The sequence below is a fragment of the Lontra canadensis genome, unplaced genomic scaffold (assembly GCF_010015895.1).
Source record: "Lontra canadensis isolate GAN:19392208 unplaced genomic scaffold, GSC_riverotter_1.0 scaffold91, whole genome shotgun sequence".
Taxonomy (NCBI): Eukaryota; Metazoa; Chordata; class Mammalia; order Carnivora; family Mustelidae; genus Lontra; species Lontra canadensis.
This window is the reverse complement of record NW_022631085.1, coordinates 4,061,331-4,081,573: the sequence shown is the minus strand read 5'-3', so window position 1 is coordinate 4,081,573 and position 20,243 is coordinate 4,061,331. Positions and strand designations below refer to the sequence as shown.

Here is a 20,243-nt window from a genome sequence, read left to right as displayed (position 1 = left end):
TCTAACAATGATCTCTATAAAGCAGACCTACTGACAATAGATCCGTGAAATTCTGTCGCTGTTGGGATCGGTGTCAACAGAGGAAGGGCTGGTACACATCTCTGTGGTTTCAAGCACACGCACATGTGCCACTTCACCCCCAGACACACACACACACACACACACACACACACACACACACAGAGGATGAGCAGGCTGAGATGCGGGGGAGGGAGCGCAGCACTACACGTAAAAACAGAGAACTTTTCGTACTCATACAGTCCGCCATGAGAAACTCACATCTTGGGGAAAAGGACTCTAAATAAATACGGCCTGAAGGCCAAAGGCAGAGGTGATGCTCCCCTACAGGTGGACAGCGGGAGACTGTTTCCTTCTGGAAACAGTGGCTTGAGCGCTCCGTATTTTCCGGCAGATGCAGGGGGAAGACGGCAGACGCTAGTGGGCTCTCCATCCATCGGGAGATGACGAGCCGCCGGCCAGGGAGGCCCCTGCATCCAAAGAGAGCCCCGTGGAGCGGGGAGGGCTTCAACCCCAAACTCATGACCACAGCGCCCGAGAATGTCGGCGTTTTGCCTGGTTCACAGCCGGCGTTTCCTGCCCGGTGAATTCTGAAACACGCGAACGTTCGCGGCGGGAAGGGCTTCACGCAAGCGACAAAGGATCGACGGGTGAATGTGAACATTCCTGACAGCCTAGGACCACGCTGAGTGGCAGCAGACACTTTACATTAAATGGGAAGAGAAGAGACACGGCCACAAAAATAAAAACTGGGTTTGTTTGTTTGTTTGTTTTCCAGGACGCATACTTGGTTTCCAACCCCTCCCATACCACGTTTTATTAAATTAAATACAGTATGGCTTCCGAATGTGCTGGCTGGTTTCGCCTCAGCCACGGCCCCAGCGGTGTGTTTCCCTCCGGCCTCGGTTACCACGTGTCGGGGACTTCGAAGAGCTTGGCTGGGCTGTTGGGGATGTTTCCTGGGGGCGGGAGGTGGACAAAACAAAATGCGGTGAGCACGGAGAGCACGGAGAGGACGGCACCCAGGGGACCGAGCGACCAGCGCGGAGCAGAGTGCCACGGCCGAGGGCCAGGCCGGGCAGAGCACGCCCACAGACGGACTCTGCCCACGGGCGGCAGTGCCTAGCGGGCCCCACGGAAATGTCCCACGGAGGATCAGAGACATGTCTCCCTGCTTGGATGCCTCCGTTTACTTCCTGGGGGTTAAAATGTCGATGTGCTCCTATGTCTCAGGCAGGGGAGGGAAAACATCCTGTACTGTCCCCTAGCTACCACACTGGGCACCCAGCTCATTTCACTTTTTTTTTTTTTTTAAAGATTTTATTTATTTGAAAGAGAGAGAGCGCGAGCATGAGAGGGGGAGAAGGTCAGAGGGAGAAGCAGACTCTCCATAGAGCTGGGAGCCCGATGCGGTACTCCATCCCGGGACTCCAGGATCACGACCCGAGCCGAAGGCAGTTGCCCAACCAACTGAGCCACCCCGGCGGCCCTACTTTTTTTTTTTTTTTTAATTAAGAAAGCACTATGCCCAACGTGGGTCTTGAACTCATGACCCCAAGATCAAGAGTCACATGCTCCACTGACTGAGCCAGCCATGTGTCCCTCAGTTCGTTTAATCCTCATAAAAGCCCAGCGCAGTTTGGGGCACCTAAAGGAGTACAGTCGGTTAAGCGTCCAACTCTTGGTTTCTGCTCAAGTTGTGATCTCAGGGTCATGATATCGAGTCCCATATCGGGCTCCATGCTCAGCACAGTCTGCCTCAGATTCTCTCTTCCTGTCCCCTGCCCCTCCCGCTTGTGTGTGCATGCGCTCTCTCTCTCAAATTAATAAATTAATTAAAAGAAAAAAAACCAGCATAGTGGTATCACTATCTGCATTTTACAGATGCAAGAACAGGCTCACAGAGGCCAGATACGGTGACCAGTGTCACACACCCAGCACGAGGCTGAGGGGGAACGGGATCCTTCCACCGCATCCGGCGCCCTGCTGCATCTAGGGGCTCCAGGTTTCTCTGTGCTGGGTGCTCTGTACCATCACCCAGAAGAGAAACCCAAGGGGCTGGTGGTTTTTTCAGAGAAGCTGACCAGTGGCGGGGTTCAGAACCCCCCCAAAGGGGCCCAAGAAGAAGCATGCAGCCATTTCAGAGTTCAGCAACACCGGCTAAGTGTTGACGGGTCTCTTCGCTGACAAACAGTTTCACCCGGAAGCTGGAAGCCCTTCTGCTCCGTTCACGCCGCTCCCCGTGTCAGCAGCGGAACAGTCTGGTCAGGGCCTGGACCAGCCGTGTCCGGAGCTGAGCACAGGGGAATTAAGTCAGGGAAGAGAGTGGCCACGATGGAAAGCGTGACAGCCCAGGCACTCCTGCACGGGTGGCGACGTGCGTTACTTTTTACTTAAGCAGGGTTGGCCGGGAAAATCGGCAAAGCTAACCCCAGCTGCTCACACTCCAAGATTCCAAAAGGGGGAGAGGGCTTGGCTGCTGCCTAAAATGGTAACTTTTAAAACTGGAGGAGGTGCAAGGTTCTGCAGAGTAGGAAATCACTCAGCCCAGAGTGGCCACCTCAATGGCAGGAATGTCTAAAGATAACTGGGTCTGAACACACAAAATAACACAGGATTTCAGCCAATATGAGAATTCCCAAGGGTGATCATGGACTGAGATGGAGTCCAGATGGAGAGGACGAGGAGACTGGGGAAGGGACACTTGGGAGGCTTCTGTCCCGCATCATACCGCTTTGTTGGCACTCCCAGCAAAGACTGAGATGGCTCCTGGGAAATGAAGAGGGACACGAGATGCTCCCACGTGACAGACTCCCAGGATCCAGTTAGGTTATTAAAGAACGAAACACTCAGACACTCCCCTCTGCAGAGCAAGTAAATCCTGCAGATGAGCCGGGAAGAGACATCACAGGCCTGACCTTCTCAATCACACACATTCATACAATACCTGATTGCTGGGGGTTGGGGGGGGGGACACCCATAAGGGCATTTTTATAATCTACATATCAGAGAAACATCACAGCAGCCAATTAGCTGTTTTATAGGCTTTGTTTTGTCTTTTTTTTTTTTTTTAAGATTTATTTATTTATTTGAGAGGAAGAGAGAAAGAGAGCATGACTGGAGGGGGAATTAGGGCAGAGGCAGAAGCAGACTCCCCACTGAGCACAGATGTGGGGCTCGATCCCAGGACCCCGGGATCATGACCTGAGCCAAAGGCTGATGCCCAACCAACTGAGCCACCCAGATGCCCCACCAATAGCCATTTTAAAGGTAACAGCCATAATGCTGAGTGTGGGGAAGTGAAACAGATTCAAACTAGCTGTGAGGGAACTCAAACGAACAAAAAAGCTAAACGGCTGAGAGCAAGTGCACTGTCATACTTATGGCAGCACCTACTGTCCACTGGATGGGACGGTGTGTGGGCGTGGCAGCACTTCAGCAGATGCACAGGAAGGGACTCGGTGAAGAGCAGGTGAGAAATAGCGGAATGTGCAGAAGCTTTGGATAAGCAAGCCAGGCTCAGCCATTTGACTGGCTGTACGGCTTTGAACAACGTTCCCCGGCTCATCTCTCAGCGGCGCCAAGTACTACTTCCTGTTGCACATGCCTGTGGTGGTACGGCCGAGTCTCTGGCACACAGAAAGTTTGTTGTGGATGTCAGGTCCCTTCCTGTTAGCAGTAAGGTGGCCCAACACTGAACACAGTTGTTCTCCAGGAAGCTGACAGCCTGCTATCAAGATGATCCTGGTTTTCATTACCTAAAATGTGCAGCTGCTGAGCAACAATGTGTCCAGAGGAACCGGAATGTTAAGAACCATCTAAAGGAGACCCAGACCAGAGGAAGCTGGAGGTCACTGCTGGTGTTCTTTCTAGCACTTTCCAGAAAGGGAGTGCTGTAGACTGAAGGGTCAGCCTCAAAGCTGGTGGATAAGGAGGTAGGTCAGTGTTCCAGGTAGCTTGAGGGAAAAGAATTATTCTGGAACAATTTTTCTTTTTAAACAAATATTTGAGGACGTCTCCTTCCTGTCAGGATGGATCTCAATGCGTACTTTGGACCATATGTGAAAATTACCTCAAAATGGACTGCACATCTCACTGTAAAATCTAAAACTTCTAGAAGAAAACACAGGAGAAAATCTCTGTAAATCTGGAGTCAAGCAAAGATTTCTTAGATGTGATGCAAAGCCATAATCTGAAAAATGATAAATTGGATTTCAGTAAAATTTTAAACTTCTACTATTTGAAAGTTACTATTAAGAAAGTGAAAAGAAGGGACGCCTGGGTGGCTCAGTGGGTTAGGCCGCTGCCTTTGGCTCGGGTCATGATCCCGGGGTCCTGGGATCAAGTCCCACATCAGGCTCCTTGCTCAGCGGGAGGCCTGCTTCTCTCTCCGCCTCTGCCTGCCTCTCTGCCTGCTTGTGTGCTCTCTCTCTCTCTCTTCCGCTCTGACAAATAAATAAATAAAATCTTTTATTTAAAAAAAAAAAAAAAGAAAGTGAAAAGAAAAGCAGCCCAAAAGGACTTGTATCCAGAATATACAAAGAACTCTCAAAACTCACAGAGAAGAAAACAAACAACCCGATGAAAAAAATGGGCAAAAGATTCGAAAAGACGTTCCGCCAAAGAAGAGATTTGGATGGGAAATAATCACACAAAGGATGCTTAGCGTCATTAAGTCATTAGGGAAACTCAAGTCAAAGCCCTATGAGACACCACTACAGGCCCAATGGAATGACTAAAAGGGACCACTGGTACCAACACTGGTAAAGGTGCAGAGCCACCGGAAGCCTTGCCGGCCAACGGCGAGAATGCACCACAGTGCGGCCATCTTCAAAAACACTGAGCCTGTTTCTTAGAAGGGGAAATATGCACTTGCCATGTGACCCAGCAATTCCACTCTTTGGTATTTACCCCAAAGAAACAAAAACTTAGTTCCTACAAAAACCTGTTAGCAAATGCTTACAGCAGCTTGATTCTTAGTTGCTAAAAAGTGGTAACAACCTGGCGCCTGAGTGGCTCAGTGGGTTAAGCTGCTGCCTTCGGCTCAGGTCATGATCTCAGGGTCCTGGGATCGAGTCCCGCATCGGGCTCTCTGCTCAGCAAGGAGCCTGCTTCCCTCTCTCTCTCTCTCTCTGCCTGCCTCTCCATCTACTTGTGATCTCTCTGTCAAATAAATAAATAAAATCTTTAAAAAAAAAAAAAGTGGTAACAACCTAAATGCCAACTGGCAAAATGGATAAAGAGTGATACACCCATAAAACAGAACACTACTCAGCAGTAAGAAGGAACTGGTACTGAAATAGCAAAACGAATTCTCAAATGTATGAAGAAAGAAGCACTCAGTGGTTGCCAGGACCTAGGGGGAGGGAGGAGGGATGGGGCATGAGAGAATCTTCTGGAATGATACAAATATTCTCTCTCTTGATCATAATGATGGTCATATGGCTGTACACATTTGCAAAAACTCATCAAACTGGGCACCCAAAAGCGACGACCTCCTGTAAGTAAACTGTATCTTTTTTTTTTAAGTCAACTGTATCTTAATAAAGCTGACCCTGCAAAGATACTAGGAATGTTGCTTGAAGAGCCAACAAAATTTTACTATAAAATATTATGCTGATCATAAAAATCTGGCCAGGAGTTTTTTTAAATGGAGAAAGAACAGGATACCAAACTGATTATGAAGTATGATGTCCATGATGTATAAAAATGACAAGCAGACTAAAAACACTTGTTAATGGATTATCAGCCAACCTCGGGGTTTGATTTTCTTCTGTTTTTCTGCATTTTATAGATTTTCAAAGTGAGCATGTTATCTTTATTAACAAAACGACAAAAAAAAGTAAAAAGTGGTCAACGCGAAAGGTGACTGTTTGGGCTTCTTTACCTTTCTTCTGTCCAGAGCTGAAAGGGAGAGATTCTGTGAGGGAAGACATTTCTGCCCTCAGGTGAATCCAGAACAGCATCTCAAACACTGGAAATCTGCCATTGTATCATTTTCTGGAGTGGAAATCTGTAGTGAGAAAGATCCTGGGGAGAGCTACACAGACGTATTTAACTGGGAGATGCTCCAGAGGGCCTGGTGAAGAGGTGGTTTCCCACACCAAGGCGGCAGAGCTTCCCGGGGTGGAGGGCTGCCGGGGGAACAAGGACTGAGCAGCAGACTGGCCCACCACACAGCAGAGGCCACACGGAGGCTGTCAGCCACATTTTAATTGAGGGCTTCGAAAGTTCTTTGGCTACACTTCCTGAGCCCGGATGGTCGGCAACTGCAGACCGCTGCTCAGGTCCTAAATTTTCATACTGTAACCTTAAGGATGGAAGCTTGAAAAGTTCAACGGATTACTCAAGACTCCAATGGTACTCCTGGTTCTTGGCAAACATTTTAAGCTCTGCTGTGTTGTGTTTTCAGTGTAAGGAGGAAAAGACTTGTAGCAGCCTCTCTAGGACATGACACAAAAAATCACCAGGAACCGTAGGCATCTTGGGCACTTTTCTGCCAAAGCTAACAGGGCGTGAGAGAACTCTGGCTACTGGACCGTCTGACGATATTTTGAGGTTGGGCAGTCTGGTCAGTGATAGGACACTGAAACACAATTCACTCATCAGCAAGAACGAGCGTGCTATGGACATCCATCCAATAAACCCTGTCTGGGGAACATCTCCTAGGGGTACTTCAGTGCAGCCCGAATGGCACATAGAACTCTGGTTCTTTACCTACGAGCTGAGAACGTACCTTGAATTCCCCCGAGGAAAAGTAGATAGCGCCCACCAATTTAGCTAATCCTACTAAATAGAAAAGCAATGGGCTCATGTTCTATGTTTGTAGCCTGGATACTGGACAGAAACAACACTTAGGAGAAAAATATTTGCTAAGTACATAATATGTACATAGTAAACTCCAAAAGAGAACGGTCACTTGGGTCCCATGACTTCATCACGAGCAAGTCCAAGTTGGCAACTGTTTCCTGCTCTTGACTGGCTGCCAGAAATGCCATCTTTATGTAAAGAGTCCTCCACTTCTTCTAAAGTTTGGATCAATTTCACATACTGCACAGTGGTACAACGTGGGGATTCTAGATCAGACCACCCTTCCCAGTGCCCCCAGTACCAGTTATACTGGACTTTGCAAGTCTGAATTCTTTGGGCCTGTTACCTCTCCAGAAATAGGAAATACTGGTATCTATTCTTGACCGGGTTTTTATAAGGAATAGACAGTAAAGGAGGCTCCTGGCACAATGCCTGCTACAGAATATAAACTCAAGGAACAGTCATTCCTTTTGCAACTTAAGTCACTCTGCTAGCTGCGAAGGGGTCTAGGACTGAGCTCTTAATGCATCTTCGATATTAAAATGTATAACTTTTTAAGACAGATGACACTTATGTGTGGGATTTACTGAGCACCAACTGTCCCTGGACTGCTACAATACACAATATTCTACGGTCCTACTTTTTGCAACTTCCTCCTGGGAAAACAGGAACCTCCCTCCCAGGTCAAACAGTGTCTTTTATATTTCTCATGCCTCCACCCACCCAACACACCTTCGTGAATCACCTGCGGCCCTGTCAAGAGACTCTGGCCAGGAGGAGAGCTCAGACAGGACGCCTGAGAACCTGTCTCTTCAGGTCAGACTTCCCCACGCCTTACCAAACTGTCCCACCCTGTTGCTGCCAACACCCCAACTGGGGCGTCACAGCTCCTAGAACCCTCTGAACCCTTGAGTGCTTAATACAGACCCTACATAGGTCCAGACCTTTGTATTCTCACTCACTACAGGACCTTATGACAGTCCACGAGCAGTCAAAACTGGTCAACACCACAGGCTCAGAGCCTGGTTACCTCACCCGACATCCTGCAGGGAATATTAGCGCTAAATGCTTACAATAATACAGCCAAGAAGGACCTGTGAAACTTCTAGCTTTGATCTGCTGCAAGGCCTCACCCGGTGAATGGTGCTCCAGAAGCCCCATCCGCTCAATTCTCTGATTCAATTAAAAGCTGTCAAGATGTTTCTCTCTTTCTCTTTTAGCGGGACTGATAAAGAAGTACAAAATCTATCATTTTTTTTTCTTTTTTAGCTCAAATCTTGAGGCCGTGACAGCTTTACTGTCAATGGGAGGAAAATAAAAACCTATTTTAATGACAGTATTATACATTCAAAACCCCAAATAACTCACAGAAAGTTTTCACTTAGAATGATGAAAGTTATAAAAGGAGCTAATCTATTCAGGTAGTCTATTATTAGGTATTTTAATGTTAATACCTGTAAGATTATGCTGAGATAGAGGAGGGGGGAAATACCTGTCATCTTGGGCCTGAGCTCTAACAGATAAGCTGAAAAATTCAGAAGAGACTGAGATAGAAGGGAAGGAAGACAAGAGAGGACCCCACCCCCTAGTACCCTAGCTCGGAACTCTGAAAGTCATGCCGACATTGAGCGTGAAGGCTGACTGAGCAGACACCACCGTGGTGGTAAGAAGGTTATCACAGGTGAAGACTAAGGGTGTTACAGAATAAAACCTTCTCTGGTGCTCCATTTAGAGAACGGAAGGGAAGCAAGTCAAGGAGAACACTGGGATTCAAGGAGGCAGCAGAAAGAAAGAGTCCGGGCTTCAAGCAAGAAGTTTGAGTTTTCAGTTAAAATTAAGCCTCAGCGTGATGTATAAAAGCATATGCAATATTTTTGCTGCCTTTTTGGTTTCACTAGTATCAGTGAGATTCAGAAAACTCCCTGCCGTCAGATCAGGCCACATGTAAAAGGAAGAATTAATTTGAAACAGTGAATTCTTAGCTTGGGTTTGAATCAAGTTCCGTGGCTTTCCTACACCTTCCTTTGATCTGACTGGTGGTTCTGCTCGCCAGGGAGACCAGCATGATGCAAGATAAAGGAGAGGGGCCCTCCAGGCTGGGTCAGCAGCCCTTTATCCCCAGCAGACAGGCAGTGGTGGAACCATGCAGGAGAACACCTACTCTCTTGTAGGACAGACTGAAGGACTCTGTGACCTTGGGCAAGTCACGTTACCCTTCAGGCCTGCAATCTCTTAACTGTGAAACAGACCTTGAGGACCACCTCAGAACTTTAAAGGAAAGAACTTCCACCCAGTGTGAAATGCCGCCCCAGGCCCTGAGCAAGGAGCAGTCAGCGAAGGCTGCCAATTGTTGTCCCCGAGACAGCTATGGGACTCAGTAGGTGACCACCAGATCTCCCAAGCAGGGAACTGGCCTGGCTGACCAGCGAGACCCTCCCTCATGTCGCAGTCCAGCAGTATAGAGGGCCTGCGCATGGGGGGCTGAGTTCGGTCATGGGCCATCTCCCCCTGCGCCATGGCATCTGGGTGATGGAGAGAGTGTGGGATTTGGCCTCGGGCAGGTCCAGACTTACCTTCTGGTGCTAGCTATATGAACCTACGCGTGTTTCTAAACCTCTCTGAGCCAGACACCTGCGTGCCTAAGACAGGATGGTAATCCCCTACGTCAGGGCTTTTGTGAGAAGGGAAGGCTCCCAATACAGCTCTCTGCACATACTAGGCTCTCAACACGGGGTAGCTTCTGGTTTACTTTGCTCCTTATGTAATTCTGCGTATGGGAGAGAAATCCAGGCTGCCTGGCAAAGTTTTGCTGGGAACGGTGAAAACGCTGCCACTGAAAATAACATGTGTAGGAGGAGGGCTCTGTGCAAATTTAAATGCACATTTAAGATACTAAGGCTACTTACACACATCAGCAAAACCTCTAAACCATGGAGGAAAGGGAGAGCATTACCAAAACGGAGTAACCATCTTTAACTGAGAAGGCCCCTGCCAACCCCTCCTCTATCAAGAGACAGGGCTTTTTAGGGATTCCTTAAATTAAATGGATCCTAAAAAGCATCTGGTCCTGTGGAAAACTACAGCAGTCCCCCTCATCTGCGGGAGACACAGTCCAAAACATGCAGTGTGTGCCTGAAACTTCTGGTAGTACCAGCCCCCACAGACTCCATGTTATTTCCTGTACATCCACAGCTGTGACAAGGCTGAATTTATAAATGGGGCACAGTAAGAGATTAACAAGAGCTAATAACCAGAGAGAACAATGACAACAAATGTACTGTCATAAAAGTCGTGTGAACTGGTTTCTCTCAAAAAATCTTATTGTCCTGGACTCACCCTTCTTCTTGTGCTGATGTGAGATGATAAAGTGTCCTTGTGAGAAGACAAGGCATGGTGATCTAGCCTTAGGCTACCAGTGACCTTCTGGTGATACGTATGACAGAAGGATCCCCTGCTTTCAGACTGCGGTTGACTCTGGGAAACCGTGGATAAGGGGGTTGGTGGGAGGAGGGGGGGATTACTGGACATGGGCTTTGCCACCAACCGAAGCCCCGCCATCATTTCTCCCCCCAAACTATGAGTTTCTAGAGCATTAAAGAGTACACAACTCCAGAACTCTACTGAGATCTTCTACAAACCTGCTGGTGAAAGGTCCTTCTTCATTCTTTTTAATTTCTTGGCCTTTTTCCTTCCCTCGGAGACGGGCTCTGCAGAAGACTCTGTCTGGTCGAGCTCGGCGTCAGAAATCTCCCCTGATACTCTGGCCTCCAAGTCAGCTTCTGCTGGGCTGGGACTCAGACTTCTCTTTTCTACTGTGCTGGTGGCTTTAAGACTGAAACACACACAGTAGAATGACATGAAAGGTGTTGAGAGTAACAGAAACACTAGCCTATAGAATGTCTTCGCACTCTGAAGCCTGTTACCACTTAACTAGCAGCCAACAACACGGGCAACTGCCACCTGTATGCGACAGTTAAAGACCTAACTGTTAAAGACAGTTAAAGACCTTAAAGAACCAAAGTCTGAAGGTTTCCCGTGGCGACAAGCTTATTCAGAAGCAAGTTCTGTGTTATGTTTATGCAGAGACATAGACAAATCTGAGTTCTTCTCAGCGCTTCCAAGAACGAAATTTTTTTAAAGATTTTATTTATTTGAGAGAGAGAGAGAGCATTAGCAGGGGAGGGAGGGGCAGAGGGAGAAGCTGACACCCCGCCGAGCAGGGAGGCCGATGGGAGGCTCCATCCCAGGACACTGAGATCATGACCCGAGCTGAAGGCAAAGGCTTAACCCACTGCGCCACCCAGGCGCCCCTCGAAGCACCAAATTTTAAAGAAAATTCCTGGTTTCTGTTTTTGTGGAGCTACTACAGTAGAAGAGCAGACTAGAAGAGTAGAGCTGCCATAATAAAAGAAGAGTTCTTGGTGGTACCGAAGCAGAAGACGGTACTGTCACCCTCACAACTGCCTAACGCACACACAGCGCAACAGACGAGTGCGTGAGCGTGTCAGCGATCACGTTGCTCGTCATCGGAATACACTGACAGGGCGTGGCCCACCTTCACAGAGTTCTCGTCTATTCCAAAACGGTGACTTGTCAAATTTATAATTAAACCCGGCTTCGCTTTGAAAGCTTCATAGGATGTGACATGTTGAATTAAATCCAATTACATGTCCTGATTTTTCCTTGAGGAAAAGTATGTTCCCCGAAATAGAACTTGATGAGAACAGAGACCACATGGCCAATGTGAGTCCTGTCTCCTCTAAATGGGTCTTATAAATAGATTTTTTATGATGGCCCCCAAGTTATGAGAAACATCTAAAAATCAAGTCATTCCACCTAAGGGAGGCCATTCGAGTACAGAGAGGGGGCGGGAAGGGAGCGAGCGGGGGAAAGCGCATATACCCCTGTTTAAGCCTCTTCTAAGGAAGTGAATACTTAAAATGTTACATATAAAAACAACTCTGGCTTCCCAGTCATCCCAATTCCTCCATTTAGTCCTGCACTCACATCTCTGTTTTTTGTACCTGTTCACTCATGTGAAGAAAAAGAATAAACTGTTTTCCTGGTGGTTCTTAAAAGCCACAGGAGGCAGAACACATGGACTCTTACAACTGGCTGGTCTGCCCTCCACCTGTCCTCTTCTCCACATATATCATACATACTTCTCCAAAACATCTCTTTTATTGAGGGGACACAAGGAAAAGGGGGGAATAAGTAATATTTTGGGGGCATTATTAAAAATGCATATGAAAGTTTACTGTTTAAAAACTGATACTACCTTCAAAAAGTTTTCTTTTTAGAAACATTTTCTTGGGGCGCCTGGGTGGCTCAGTGGGTTAAAGCCTCTGCCTTTGGCTCAGGTCATGATCTCAGGGTGCTGGGATTGAGCCCCGCATCGGGCTCTCTGCTTGGTGGGGAGCCTGCTTCCTCCTCCCTCTCTCTCTCTCTCTCTGCCTGACTCTCTGCCTACTTGTGATCTCTGTCAAATAAATAAATAAAATCTTTAAAAAAAATTAAAAAATAAAAACATTTTATTTATTTGGGGGGGACAAAGGGAGAGGGAGAGAGAGAATCTCAAGCAGACACAGGGCTCCCTCTCATGACTCTGAGCCAAAATCAAGAGCTGGGACACTTAACAGACGGAGCAACCCAGGCACCCTACCCTTAAAACAGTCCTCTTAAAGACAAAAATAATTTTGGCTGGTTTCTGAAAATCTGGAAAATTCAAAGAGTGTAAGAAAATAATAAGGACCCACTGTTCCACCACGAAAGGGGAACAGGCCTAAAAATTCCTCTGTGTTGTAAATCCTGGAGCCTGGTAGCCTCTGAGATGTAAATGTTTAATGAAAACTCAGTTGGGACTTCGAGAAGACAAGGTCCAGAAATAGCCCCAACTGCATATAGAAATCTAGTGTACAATGAAGGTCATATCTCACATTACTGGGACAAAGATGAACTTTAAAGAAATAGTGTCGGGATAACTGGAAAAGGATAAATTAGACCCCAAATTCCTCACTTGGTACAAAAGCGTAAACACCAAACAGATTGGATATCTACATGCCCAAAATGAAACTCTATGGTACAACAAAAAAACATGGGTGAATTCCTCCAAAATCTGAGTGTACAAAAAGGCTTTCTCACTATGGCTTGTAATCCAGACACAGTTAAAAAAAAAAAAAGGTACCAATTTGATCTCCTAAACATTTTTTTTTTGCACGGCAGTCAGTAAGATGAGCCAAGTCACAAGACGAATGAGAAACCAGGGAAAAGAATCTGTAGCGTAGATCACAGATAAAAGGTTAATGTCCCTGATACACAAATAACTCTCAAACCGGAGAGAGTCAGGGCAAAGCCATGAACTCACTGTTAGAGAGAGGAGTGTGGCCACATCTAACAAAACCCGGTATTTATTTACCCTTTGAGCCCGCAGTCACACTTCTCCGAACATGAAAGACACAGGTCCACCAATGAAAAAATACATACGCGCAGGTAATTCACTGCAGCTTTCTCTGAAATTACAAAATACCGCCAAGCCAAAATAAAATGCCTAAATGTCGAGGTATCGGAAATTGGTTAAATAAACTGTGATACGTACAATCAGGGAAGTACTGAGCCATTGTAAGAGAGAATGGAGATCTCAAAGAGCAGACAGGGAATGATTTCTAGTAAAAAACAAACAAATAAACCCACAAAAAAACAAGGTGGGAAAAAAAGCAAAGTGCAAAAGAGCCATTTATAAACCCAGTATTCGCCACCTTCAGTAAGGAAGGGGGAAGAACTCAAATCCCGAGGCCTTCAGGGGTTTGCTTCTGTTGCTGAATGAGTGAAGCCAATTCTGAAAATACCGAGATGTGTTTCAGTACCGAGCAAAGCCGTAAAGACGCGGATGTTGGAAGCCAGACACACCAATACTGGGGTGTGGGAAGAAAAGGAAGAACCCTGTGGAGATGAAATGAAATGGCAGACAGGGTTAGACTCATGATTTTAACATAAAAAAGTAAGTATGTGTATATGTGTGCACTCATGTTTGGGGGACGTATGTGTGTGTATCCAAGCATTACCACCGCAAGGGTGTAGAAGCAAAGAAACCTCAGTAGCAGTGAGCACATCTGGTGTCCACATCTTAATTTCTAATACCATACTTAAAAAAAAAACAAAAAAAACCAAAAAAAAACCAAAACCCAGGGCTTCCAGAAGAACTGGCTGATTCCACAGCTGGGGTTATTGGAGGCCTGAGATGAGACTGGAACATCTTGCGATATGAGAAAGCAGGAAAGTGCTGAAGATGTGGGGAGGCGTGTTACAAGGACCGAGGCCCAGCTGGGAAGGGCTCTCACCGGCCAGGTATCAGAGCGCCCAAGTAAGAGGCAGTAAGAGGTCCCGAACTCCTGAAGAAATAGGAATCCATGTGTTTATATAACACAGGACACAAAGGGAGGGAGAGAGGGAGAAGGAAGAGCTCTTACAGCGGGATACTGACTAGGAACCAGTAATGGGGAAGAGAAACGGAGCTGGCAGATGACCCCTCTGCAACCCTCCCATGAAGGATGGTTGAGGCAAACACGCCAGCAACTGCTCCACATGGGGGGTGTTCTGGTGGCGAGGAAGATATTTGCATGGTCTGGAAGCGTCTCCCCACACACAGGGCCTGCACTGCAGTCAGGACTGCGGAACTGAAATGTCACCATGAAGAAACATCAGACAAACCCAAACGGAAGATATCTTACTGAAAAAGAGCGGTCGGGGAGGGGTTGGTGTTCCTCAACAATGTCACCGTCCTAAGAGACTAAAGGGATATGAAAACTGGATGCAACACATTATGACAGACTGGGCCTTATAATGGGGGGGGGCAGTGATGCAGATAATATGAGATCAGATACTAAAATGTGGATATGAGCAGTAGAGCATCGTATCAATGGTAAATTACTATGGTTGGTCACTGTACTACAGGTGTGTAAGGAAATACTCTTACTTAGTGGACCGAGGGACAAAGGACCAGGATTATTTAACTCCCTTTCAGGTGGTTCAGGGGGAAAAAAGTATGTTGGGGGGCAGGGAGAGAAAAAGAGAGGGAGTGGGGTGCCCGGGTGGCTCAGCTGGTTGAGCGCCCGACTCTCGGTTTTGACTTGGGTCCTGATCTCAGGGTCTCCGCGATGGAGCCCTGAGTCTGGGCACTCAGCAGGGAATCTGCTTGAGATTATCTCTCTCCCTCTCTGTCTCCGCCCCCACCTCCCTCTCTAGAAAGAAAGAAAAAGACAGAAAGAGAGAAAGGAAGGGAGGAAGAGAGGGAAGGAGGGAGGGAGGGAGAGAGGGAGAGAGGAAGGAAGGAAGGAAAAAATGAAAAGAGGGAGGAAGCGTGATACAGATGGGGGGAGGCAGGAAGAGAGAGCACGTGGAATGAAAGCAAAAAATAATGTGTTAACAACAGAAAGCATTTTTATACGTTTTTCCAATTAATTTACAACATATTTCCTAGATCCTAATTGGTAGTTTCCGCTCTCAAATAAGAATCCCCTGCTTCCTAGGAAGGTCTGTTGTTTATTGGATGTCCTGCCTGTGAAAGCCCTCAGATGTGTGTAAAACAAATACATTTCATATGTTTAGCTATGTATATAAATGTAATATTCACGTCAACATAAAATTTTCTCAACTATCATTCCCTTAATAAAAATAAAAGCTGTGATTATACCCCGTGTAATTTACCTAAAGCAGTTTTGGATCAAAACCCATTTTTATTATACATGGAAAACCAGATACATGTAGTGGCTTTAAATTTTTTACTATTTGTACATTTTTCACAGTATGGCTGCGTGTGTATGTGCATCTATGTACGGACACTCCTGACACATACGCTGATAAGATACTCCTCTATAGGCCGATTTTATTTTTTTTAACATTTTATCTTTTTGCATCATGGTAAGCATACTCTTTAATCCCCAACCCTCACCTGACCCATCCTCCCATCCATCTCCTCCCTGTACCATCAGCTTGTTCTCTACAGTGAAGAGTCAGTTTCTTGGTTGGTCTCTCTCTATCTTCCACATATTGATGTCAAAGGGCAAAATGAAAATCAGGCAAAACAACCTCCCATTCGTCTGAGATCGTTTTGCAAGCGGCGTTCTTTTTATTCTTTTTTTTTTTTAAGATTTTATTTATTTATTTGACAGATCACAAGTAGGCAGAGAGGCAGGCATAGAGAGAGGAAGCAGGCTCCCTGCTGAGCAGAGAGCCCGATGCGGGGCTCGATCCCAGCACCCTGGGATCACGACCTGAGCCAAAGCCAGAGGCTTTCACACACTGAGCCACCCAGGTGCTCCTGCAAGTGGAGTTCTAATGCACAAAGTGAGCTACTTTATGATGAATGTGAAATGCACATTTAAATCCACTGAAGATGTGGTAATTAATTAAAAAATAAAATGTTAGAGACGCAACTCGGTGTGTCAAAACTGAACATTAGACCTTGATCAGTATTTATACGGGGCAGTGCAAAAGATAAACCATGCCGGTCACAATGACTTGGAGGTCAAATGCAGAATTTTGCTACAAGCATAAGGTACTGAAAATGCACCCAGTGCAAGTCAAATTCTTCTAGGGTGACTATCTCCATTAATTTCTTCCTTTCAGTAGGGGAAAAAAAAAAAAAAAAGGTTGCTAAGGGGTGATATTTACAAGTTCCTGCAAACACCTTTTCCTGTAAAAACAAAAATCTGGCTGCCCCATGAAGTTTCCCCCTCTTTCTTTTAAACGAGGGCATTCTTTACATGCAATGACATTTGCTCAATTTCTGGAACCGTATACAACCATGTAAACACCGGAACAGTCAAGACACTGAATGGTTCCCTTTAAGAAGATTCCTTGTGCCACTGTGCACTGAATTCTCTTGCCAGCAAACACGGATCTGCTTGCAGACACTATATTCTGCCTCTTCTAGAAAGTTCACACGAATGACATCGTACAGTATTTAATCCTCCATGTTTGCCTCTTTTACTTCATATAGATGCCCTGAGAACCAGCCACGCAGCTGGAGGTCCTGGTATTTTACCCCCATCACTGAGTTGTCATATTTCCCAGTACGGCTATACCATGATTCATTTATTCGTTTACCAGTTGACGGACATTTGGGCTGCTTCCAATATTCTACTATTATCAATAATAACACTATGAACGTCTGTGTAAAGGCTTTTCTGAGTTTTATGTTATTTATTTATTTTTAAAGATTTTATTTATTTATTTATTTGCCACAGAAAGAGAGATCGCAAGTAGGCAGAGAGGCAGGCAGAGAGAGGGGGAAGCAGGCTCCCCACTGAGCAGAGAGTCCGATGCGGGGCTTGAACCCAGGACCCTGAGATCATGACCTGAGCTGAAGGCAGAGGCTTAACTCACTGAGCCACCCAGGCGCCCCAAGAGTTTTTTTTTTTTTTTTAAATCATGGTAAAATACACATCACAGAAAACTTGCCATGTCAACCACTTCAAGCACGCAGCTCAGTGCTGTTAAGTATACTTACAACGTTGTGCAACCACCACCACTCTCCATTTCCAGAACCCTCTTCATCTTGCGAAACTGAAACCCTGTACCCATTAAACAGTAAATCCCCATTCTTCCTTCCCCCCAGCCCCTGGCAACCACCATTCTTTCTGCCTCTTTGATTCTTACTCGACTAAGTATACTTACTTACTGAAAAAGATATTTACACTTACTAAGTATTACTTACTTACTTGTAGAAGTGGAACCACAGAGTATTGTCTCTTTTTGTGACTGGCTTATTTCATTTAGCACAATGTCAAGCAAGGTTCATCCATGTTGAAACGGGTATCAGAAACGTCTTCCCTTTTATGGCTGAATAATATTTCATCGTGCGGATATACCTCATTTTGCTCATCCATTCACCTGGCAATGGACACCTACCAGGCTTCCAGACTTCAGCTGTGAAAAATACTAATAGGAACAGGGTGTGCAAACAGCTCTCCAAGACCCTGCTTTCCATTCCTTTGGGCGTATGCCAAGAAGTGGAATTGCTGGATCACATGGTAAGTTTGCTTTTGGTTTTCGAGGAAGACTCCTGCTATTTTCACAGCAACATTCCCACAAAGAGCCTACGAAGCTCCCATTTCTCCACATCCTCGTTAACACTTGTTCTATTCTGGCTTTTTGATGGTAGCCATGTTAATGGGTATAAGGTGTTATCTCGTTGTGGTTTTGATATGCATTCCCCAGTGATCAGTGATGTTAAGAATCTTTTCATGAGTTTATCGGCCATTCATCTATCTTCTTTAGAGATACATCTAATGCAAGTTCTTTGCCCATTTTTGAATTGAGTTGGTTTTTGTTGTTTCTGTTGAATTTTAGTTCCTCATACATTCTAGATCGTTATCCCTTATCAGATACAAAGTTCATTTTGTATATGGTGTGAGGTAAGGGTCCAATTTCATTCTTTTGTGTGTGGATATTCCGTTTACCCAACACGGTTTACTGAAAAGACTGTCCTTTCCCCATTGCATGGTTTTGGCATTCTTATTGAAAATGATCTGACAGTTCATGTGAAGGTTTATTTCTGGGTTCTCTATTCTATTCCATCCATTCTATGTCTGTCTTTATGTCAATAACACACTGTTTTGGTTACTGTAGTTTTGCAGTAAGTTTTAAATCAGCAAGTGTTATTAGTCCTCCTAATCTGTTTTTTTTTTTTTTTTTTTGTTTTATTTATTTATTTGACACAGAGAGAGAGATCACAAGTAGGCAGAGAGGCAGGCAGGAGAGGGAGAGGGGGAAGCAGGCTTCCTGCTGAGCAGAGTCCGACATGGGGCTCGATCCTAGAACCCTGAGATCATGACCTGAGCTGAAGGCAGAGGTTTAACTCACTGAGCCACCCAGGTGCCCCCAAATCTGTTCTTTTTCAAGATTGTTTTAGCCATCTAGGATTCCTTGGGAATCCATATGAATTTTAGGATGGATTTTTCTATGTCTGCAAAAAAAAAGTCACTGGGATTTTGACAGGAATTGCAGTGAATACATAGATCACTTTGGTCAGCCCTGTAATCTTGATAATATCAGGTTTTCAAATTCATGAACATGGGGTATGGGGTATCTTTTCATGAAATCAAATAAATAAATAAATCTTTTAAAAATAAAAATAAATAAAAATTGGAAGAGGTCACAAATATTTAAAAGCTTTTTTTTTAAGATTTTATTTATTTATTCGACAGACAGAGATCACAAGTAGGCAGAGAGGCAGGCAGAGAGAGAGGGGGAGGCTGGCTCCCTGCTGAGCAGAGAGCCCGATGGCGGGGCTCGATCCCAGGACCCTGGGATCATAACCTGAGCTGAAGGCAGAGGCTTAACCCACTGAGCCTCCCAGGCGCTCCTAAAAGCTTTTTTTAAAAAAGATTTTATTCATTTGACAGACAGAGATCACAAGTAGTCAGAGGCAGGCAGAGAGAGGGAAGGGGAAGCAGACTCCCTGCTGAGCAGAGAGCCCAATGCAGGGCTCGATCCCAGGACCCTGAGATCATGACCTGAGCCAAAGGCAGGGCTTTAACCCACTGAGCCACCCAGGTGCCCCTTAAAAGTTATTCTTAAGTGAGATTTTAAAACACACAAGTATTAATTGCTTGGATTAAGTATTAATATTTGTCATAAGACAAATATTCCAGATGTAGAGAAGTTTCTTTCATGTTGTGCTAATGTTGGTCATATGGTTCTGAGTGTGTCCAAAGCAAATACAAGTTGGGCGTTAGACTACATATGGCCCCATATATGCTCATTTCCTCTTTGAGGGATGAACATATTTTGTCTACTTGCCCTGATTTTGGTTTGGCTGTTAAAAATGATACTGCTTGTTCTAATTCAGATCTCAGATGAGCCGATTTCACATCAAAGTGTTCCACGATCCTTGTTTACAGCCTGCCTTTGCATTTCTTCTGTGAAAGTAATTACAAAGAACTATAGCCTTAGAGCAAATATCCAAACACTAAAACACCACTGGATTCTATTAAGATAACGTAATATCTGGGTATCCTAGCAAGGTCAACAGCACTATTATTACACAGAAACATGTTTCAGAACTGCCAATTTAAAGACTGCCCCCAAAACTTAGTATTTCTGGGAACAAGATTTGCCAGATTTTCATAAAGTACTAATATGTGTGAAGTCATTACTAAATTTGTGTTTACAAAAATGACCCATCGGGAGTGGCAGGCAGGGCTACAAACATATATACTTAACAACACGCCAGCAGCAAACAAGAATGACAGATCTGGTCGTGGCCCCTTCTCTCCTATACCCTCTGTCCTGCTGACTGTAACCTTTGACACCGATTCCGCTCTTCCTTTCAACTTCATGTCGGTGGGTTCCTTTGAACTGGCAATACCTATGTTGGTGGTTAAACTTGAACACCCACAGATTTTCTTTCCCTT

At 45.5% G+C, this 20,243-nt stretch overlaps 1 protein-coding gene across 1 annotated transcript in view; it reads right to left on the bottom strand.

Moving 5' to 3' along the window:
* Nucleotides 1–768: 768 nt before the first annotated feature.
* PARN (poly(A)-specific ribonuclease) overlaps nt 769–20,243 on the bottom strand; it is a 153,200-nt gene continuing 133,725 nt past the window's right edge. Inside the window, exons 23-24 of the mRNA XM_032836265.1 lie at nt 10,467–10,660; nt 769–977 (exon numbers count right to left, since the gene is read on the bottom strand). Coding sequence (XP_032692156.1) covers nt 925–977; nt 10,467–10,660 — 247 coding nt within the window. The 3' untranslated portion in view covers nt 769–924. The remainder of the gene's footprint in view (nt 978–10,466; nt 10,661–20,243) is intronic.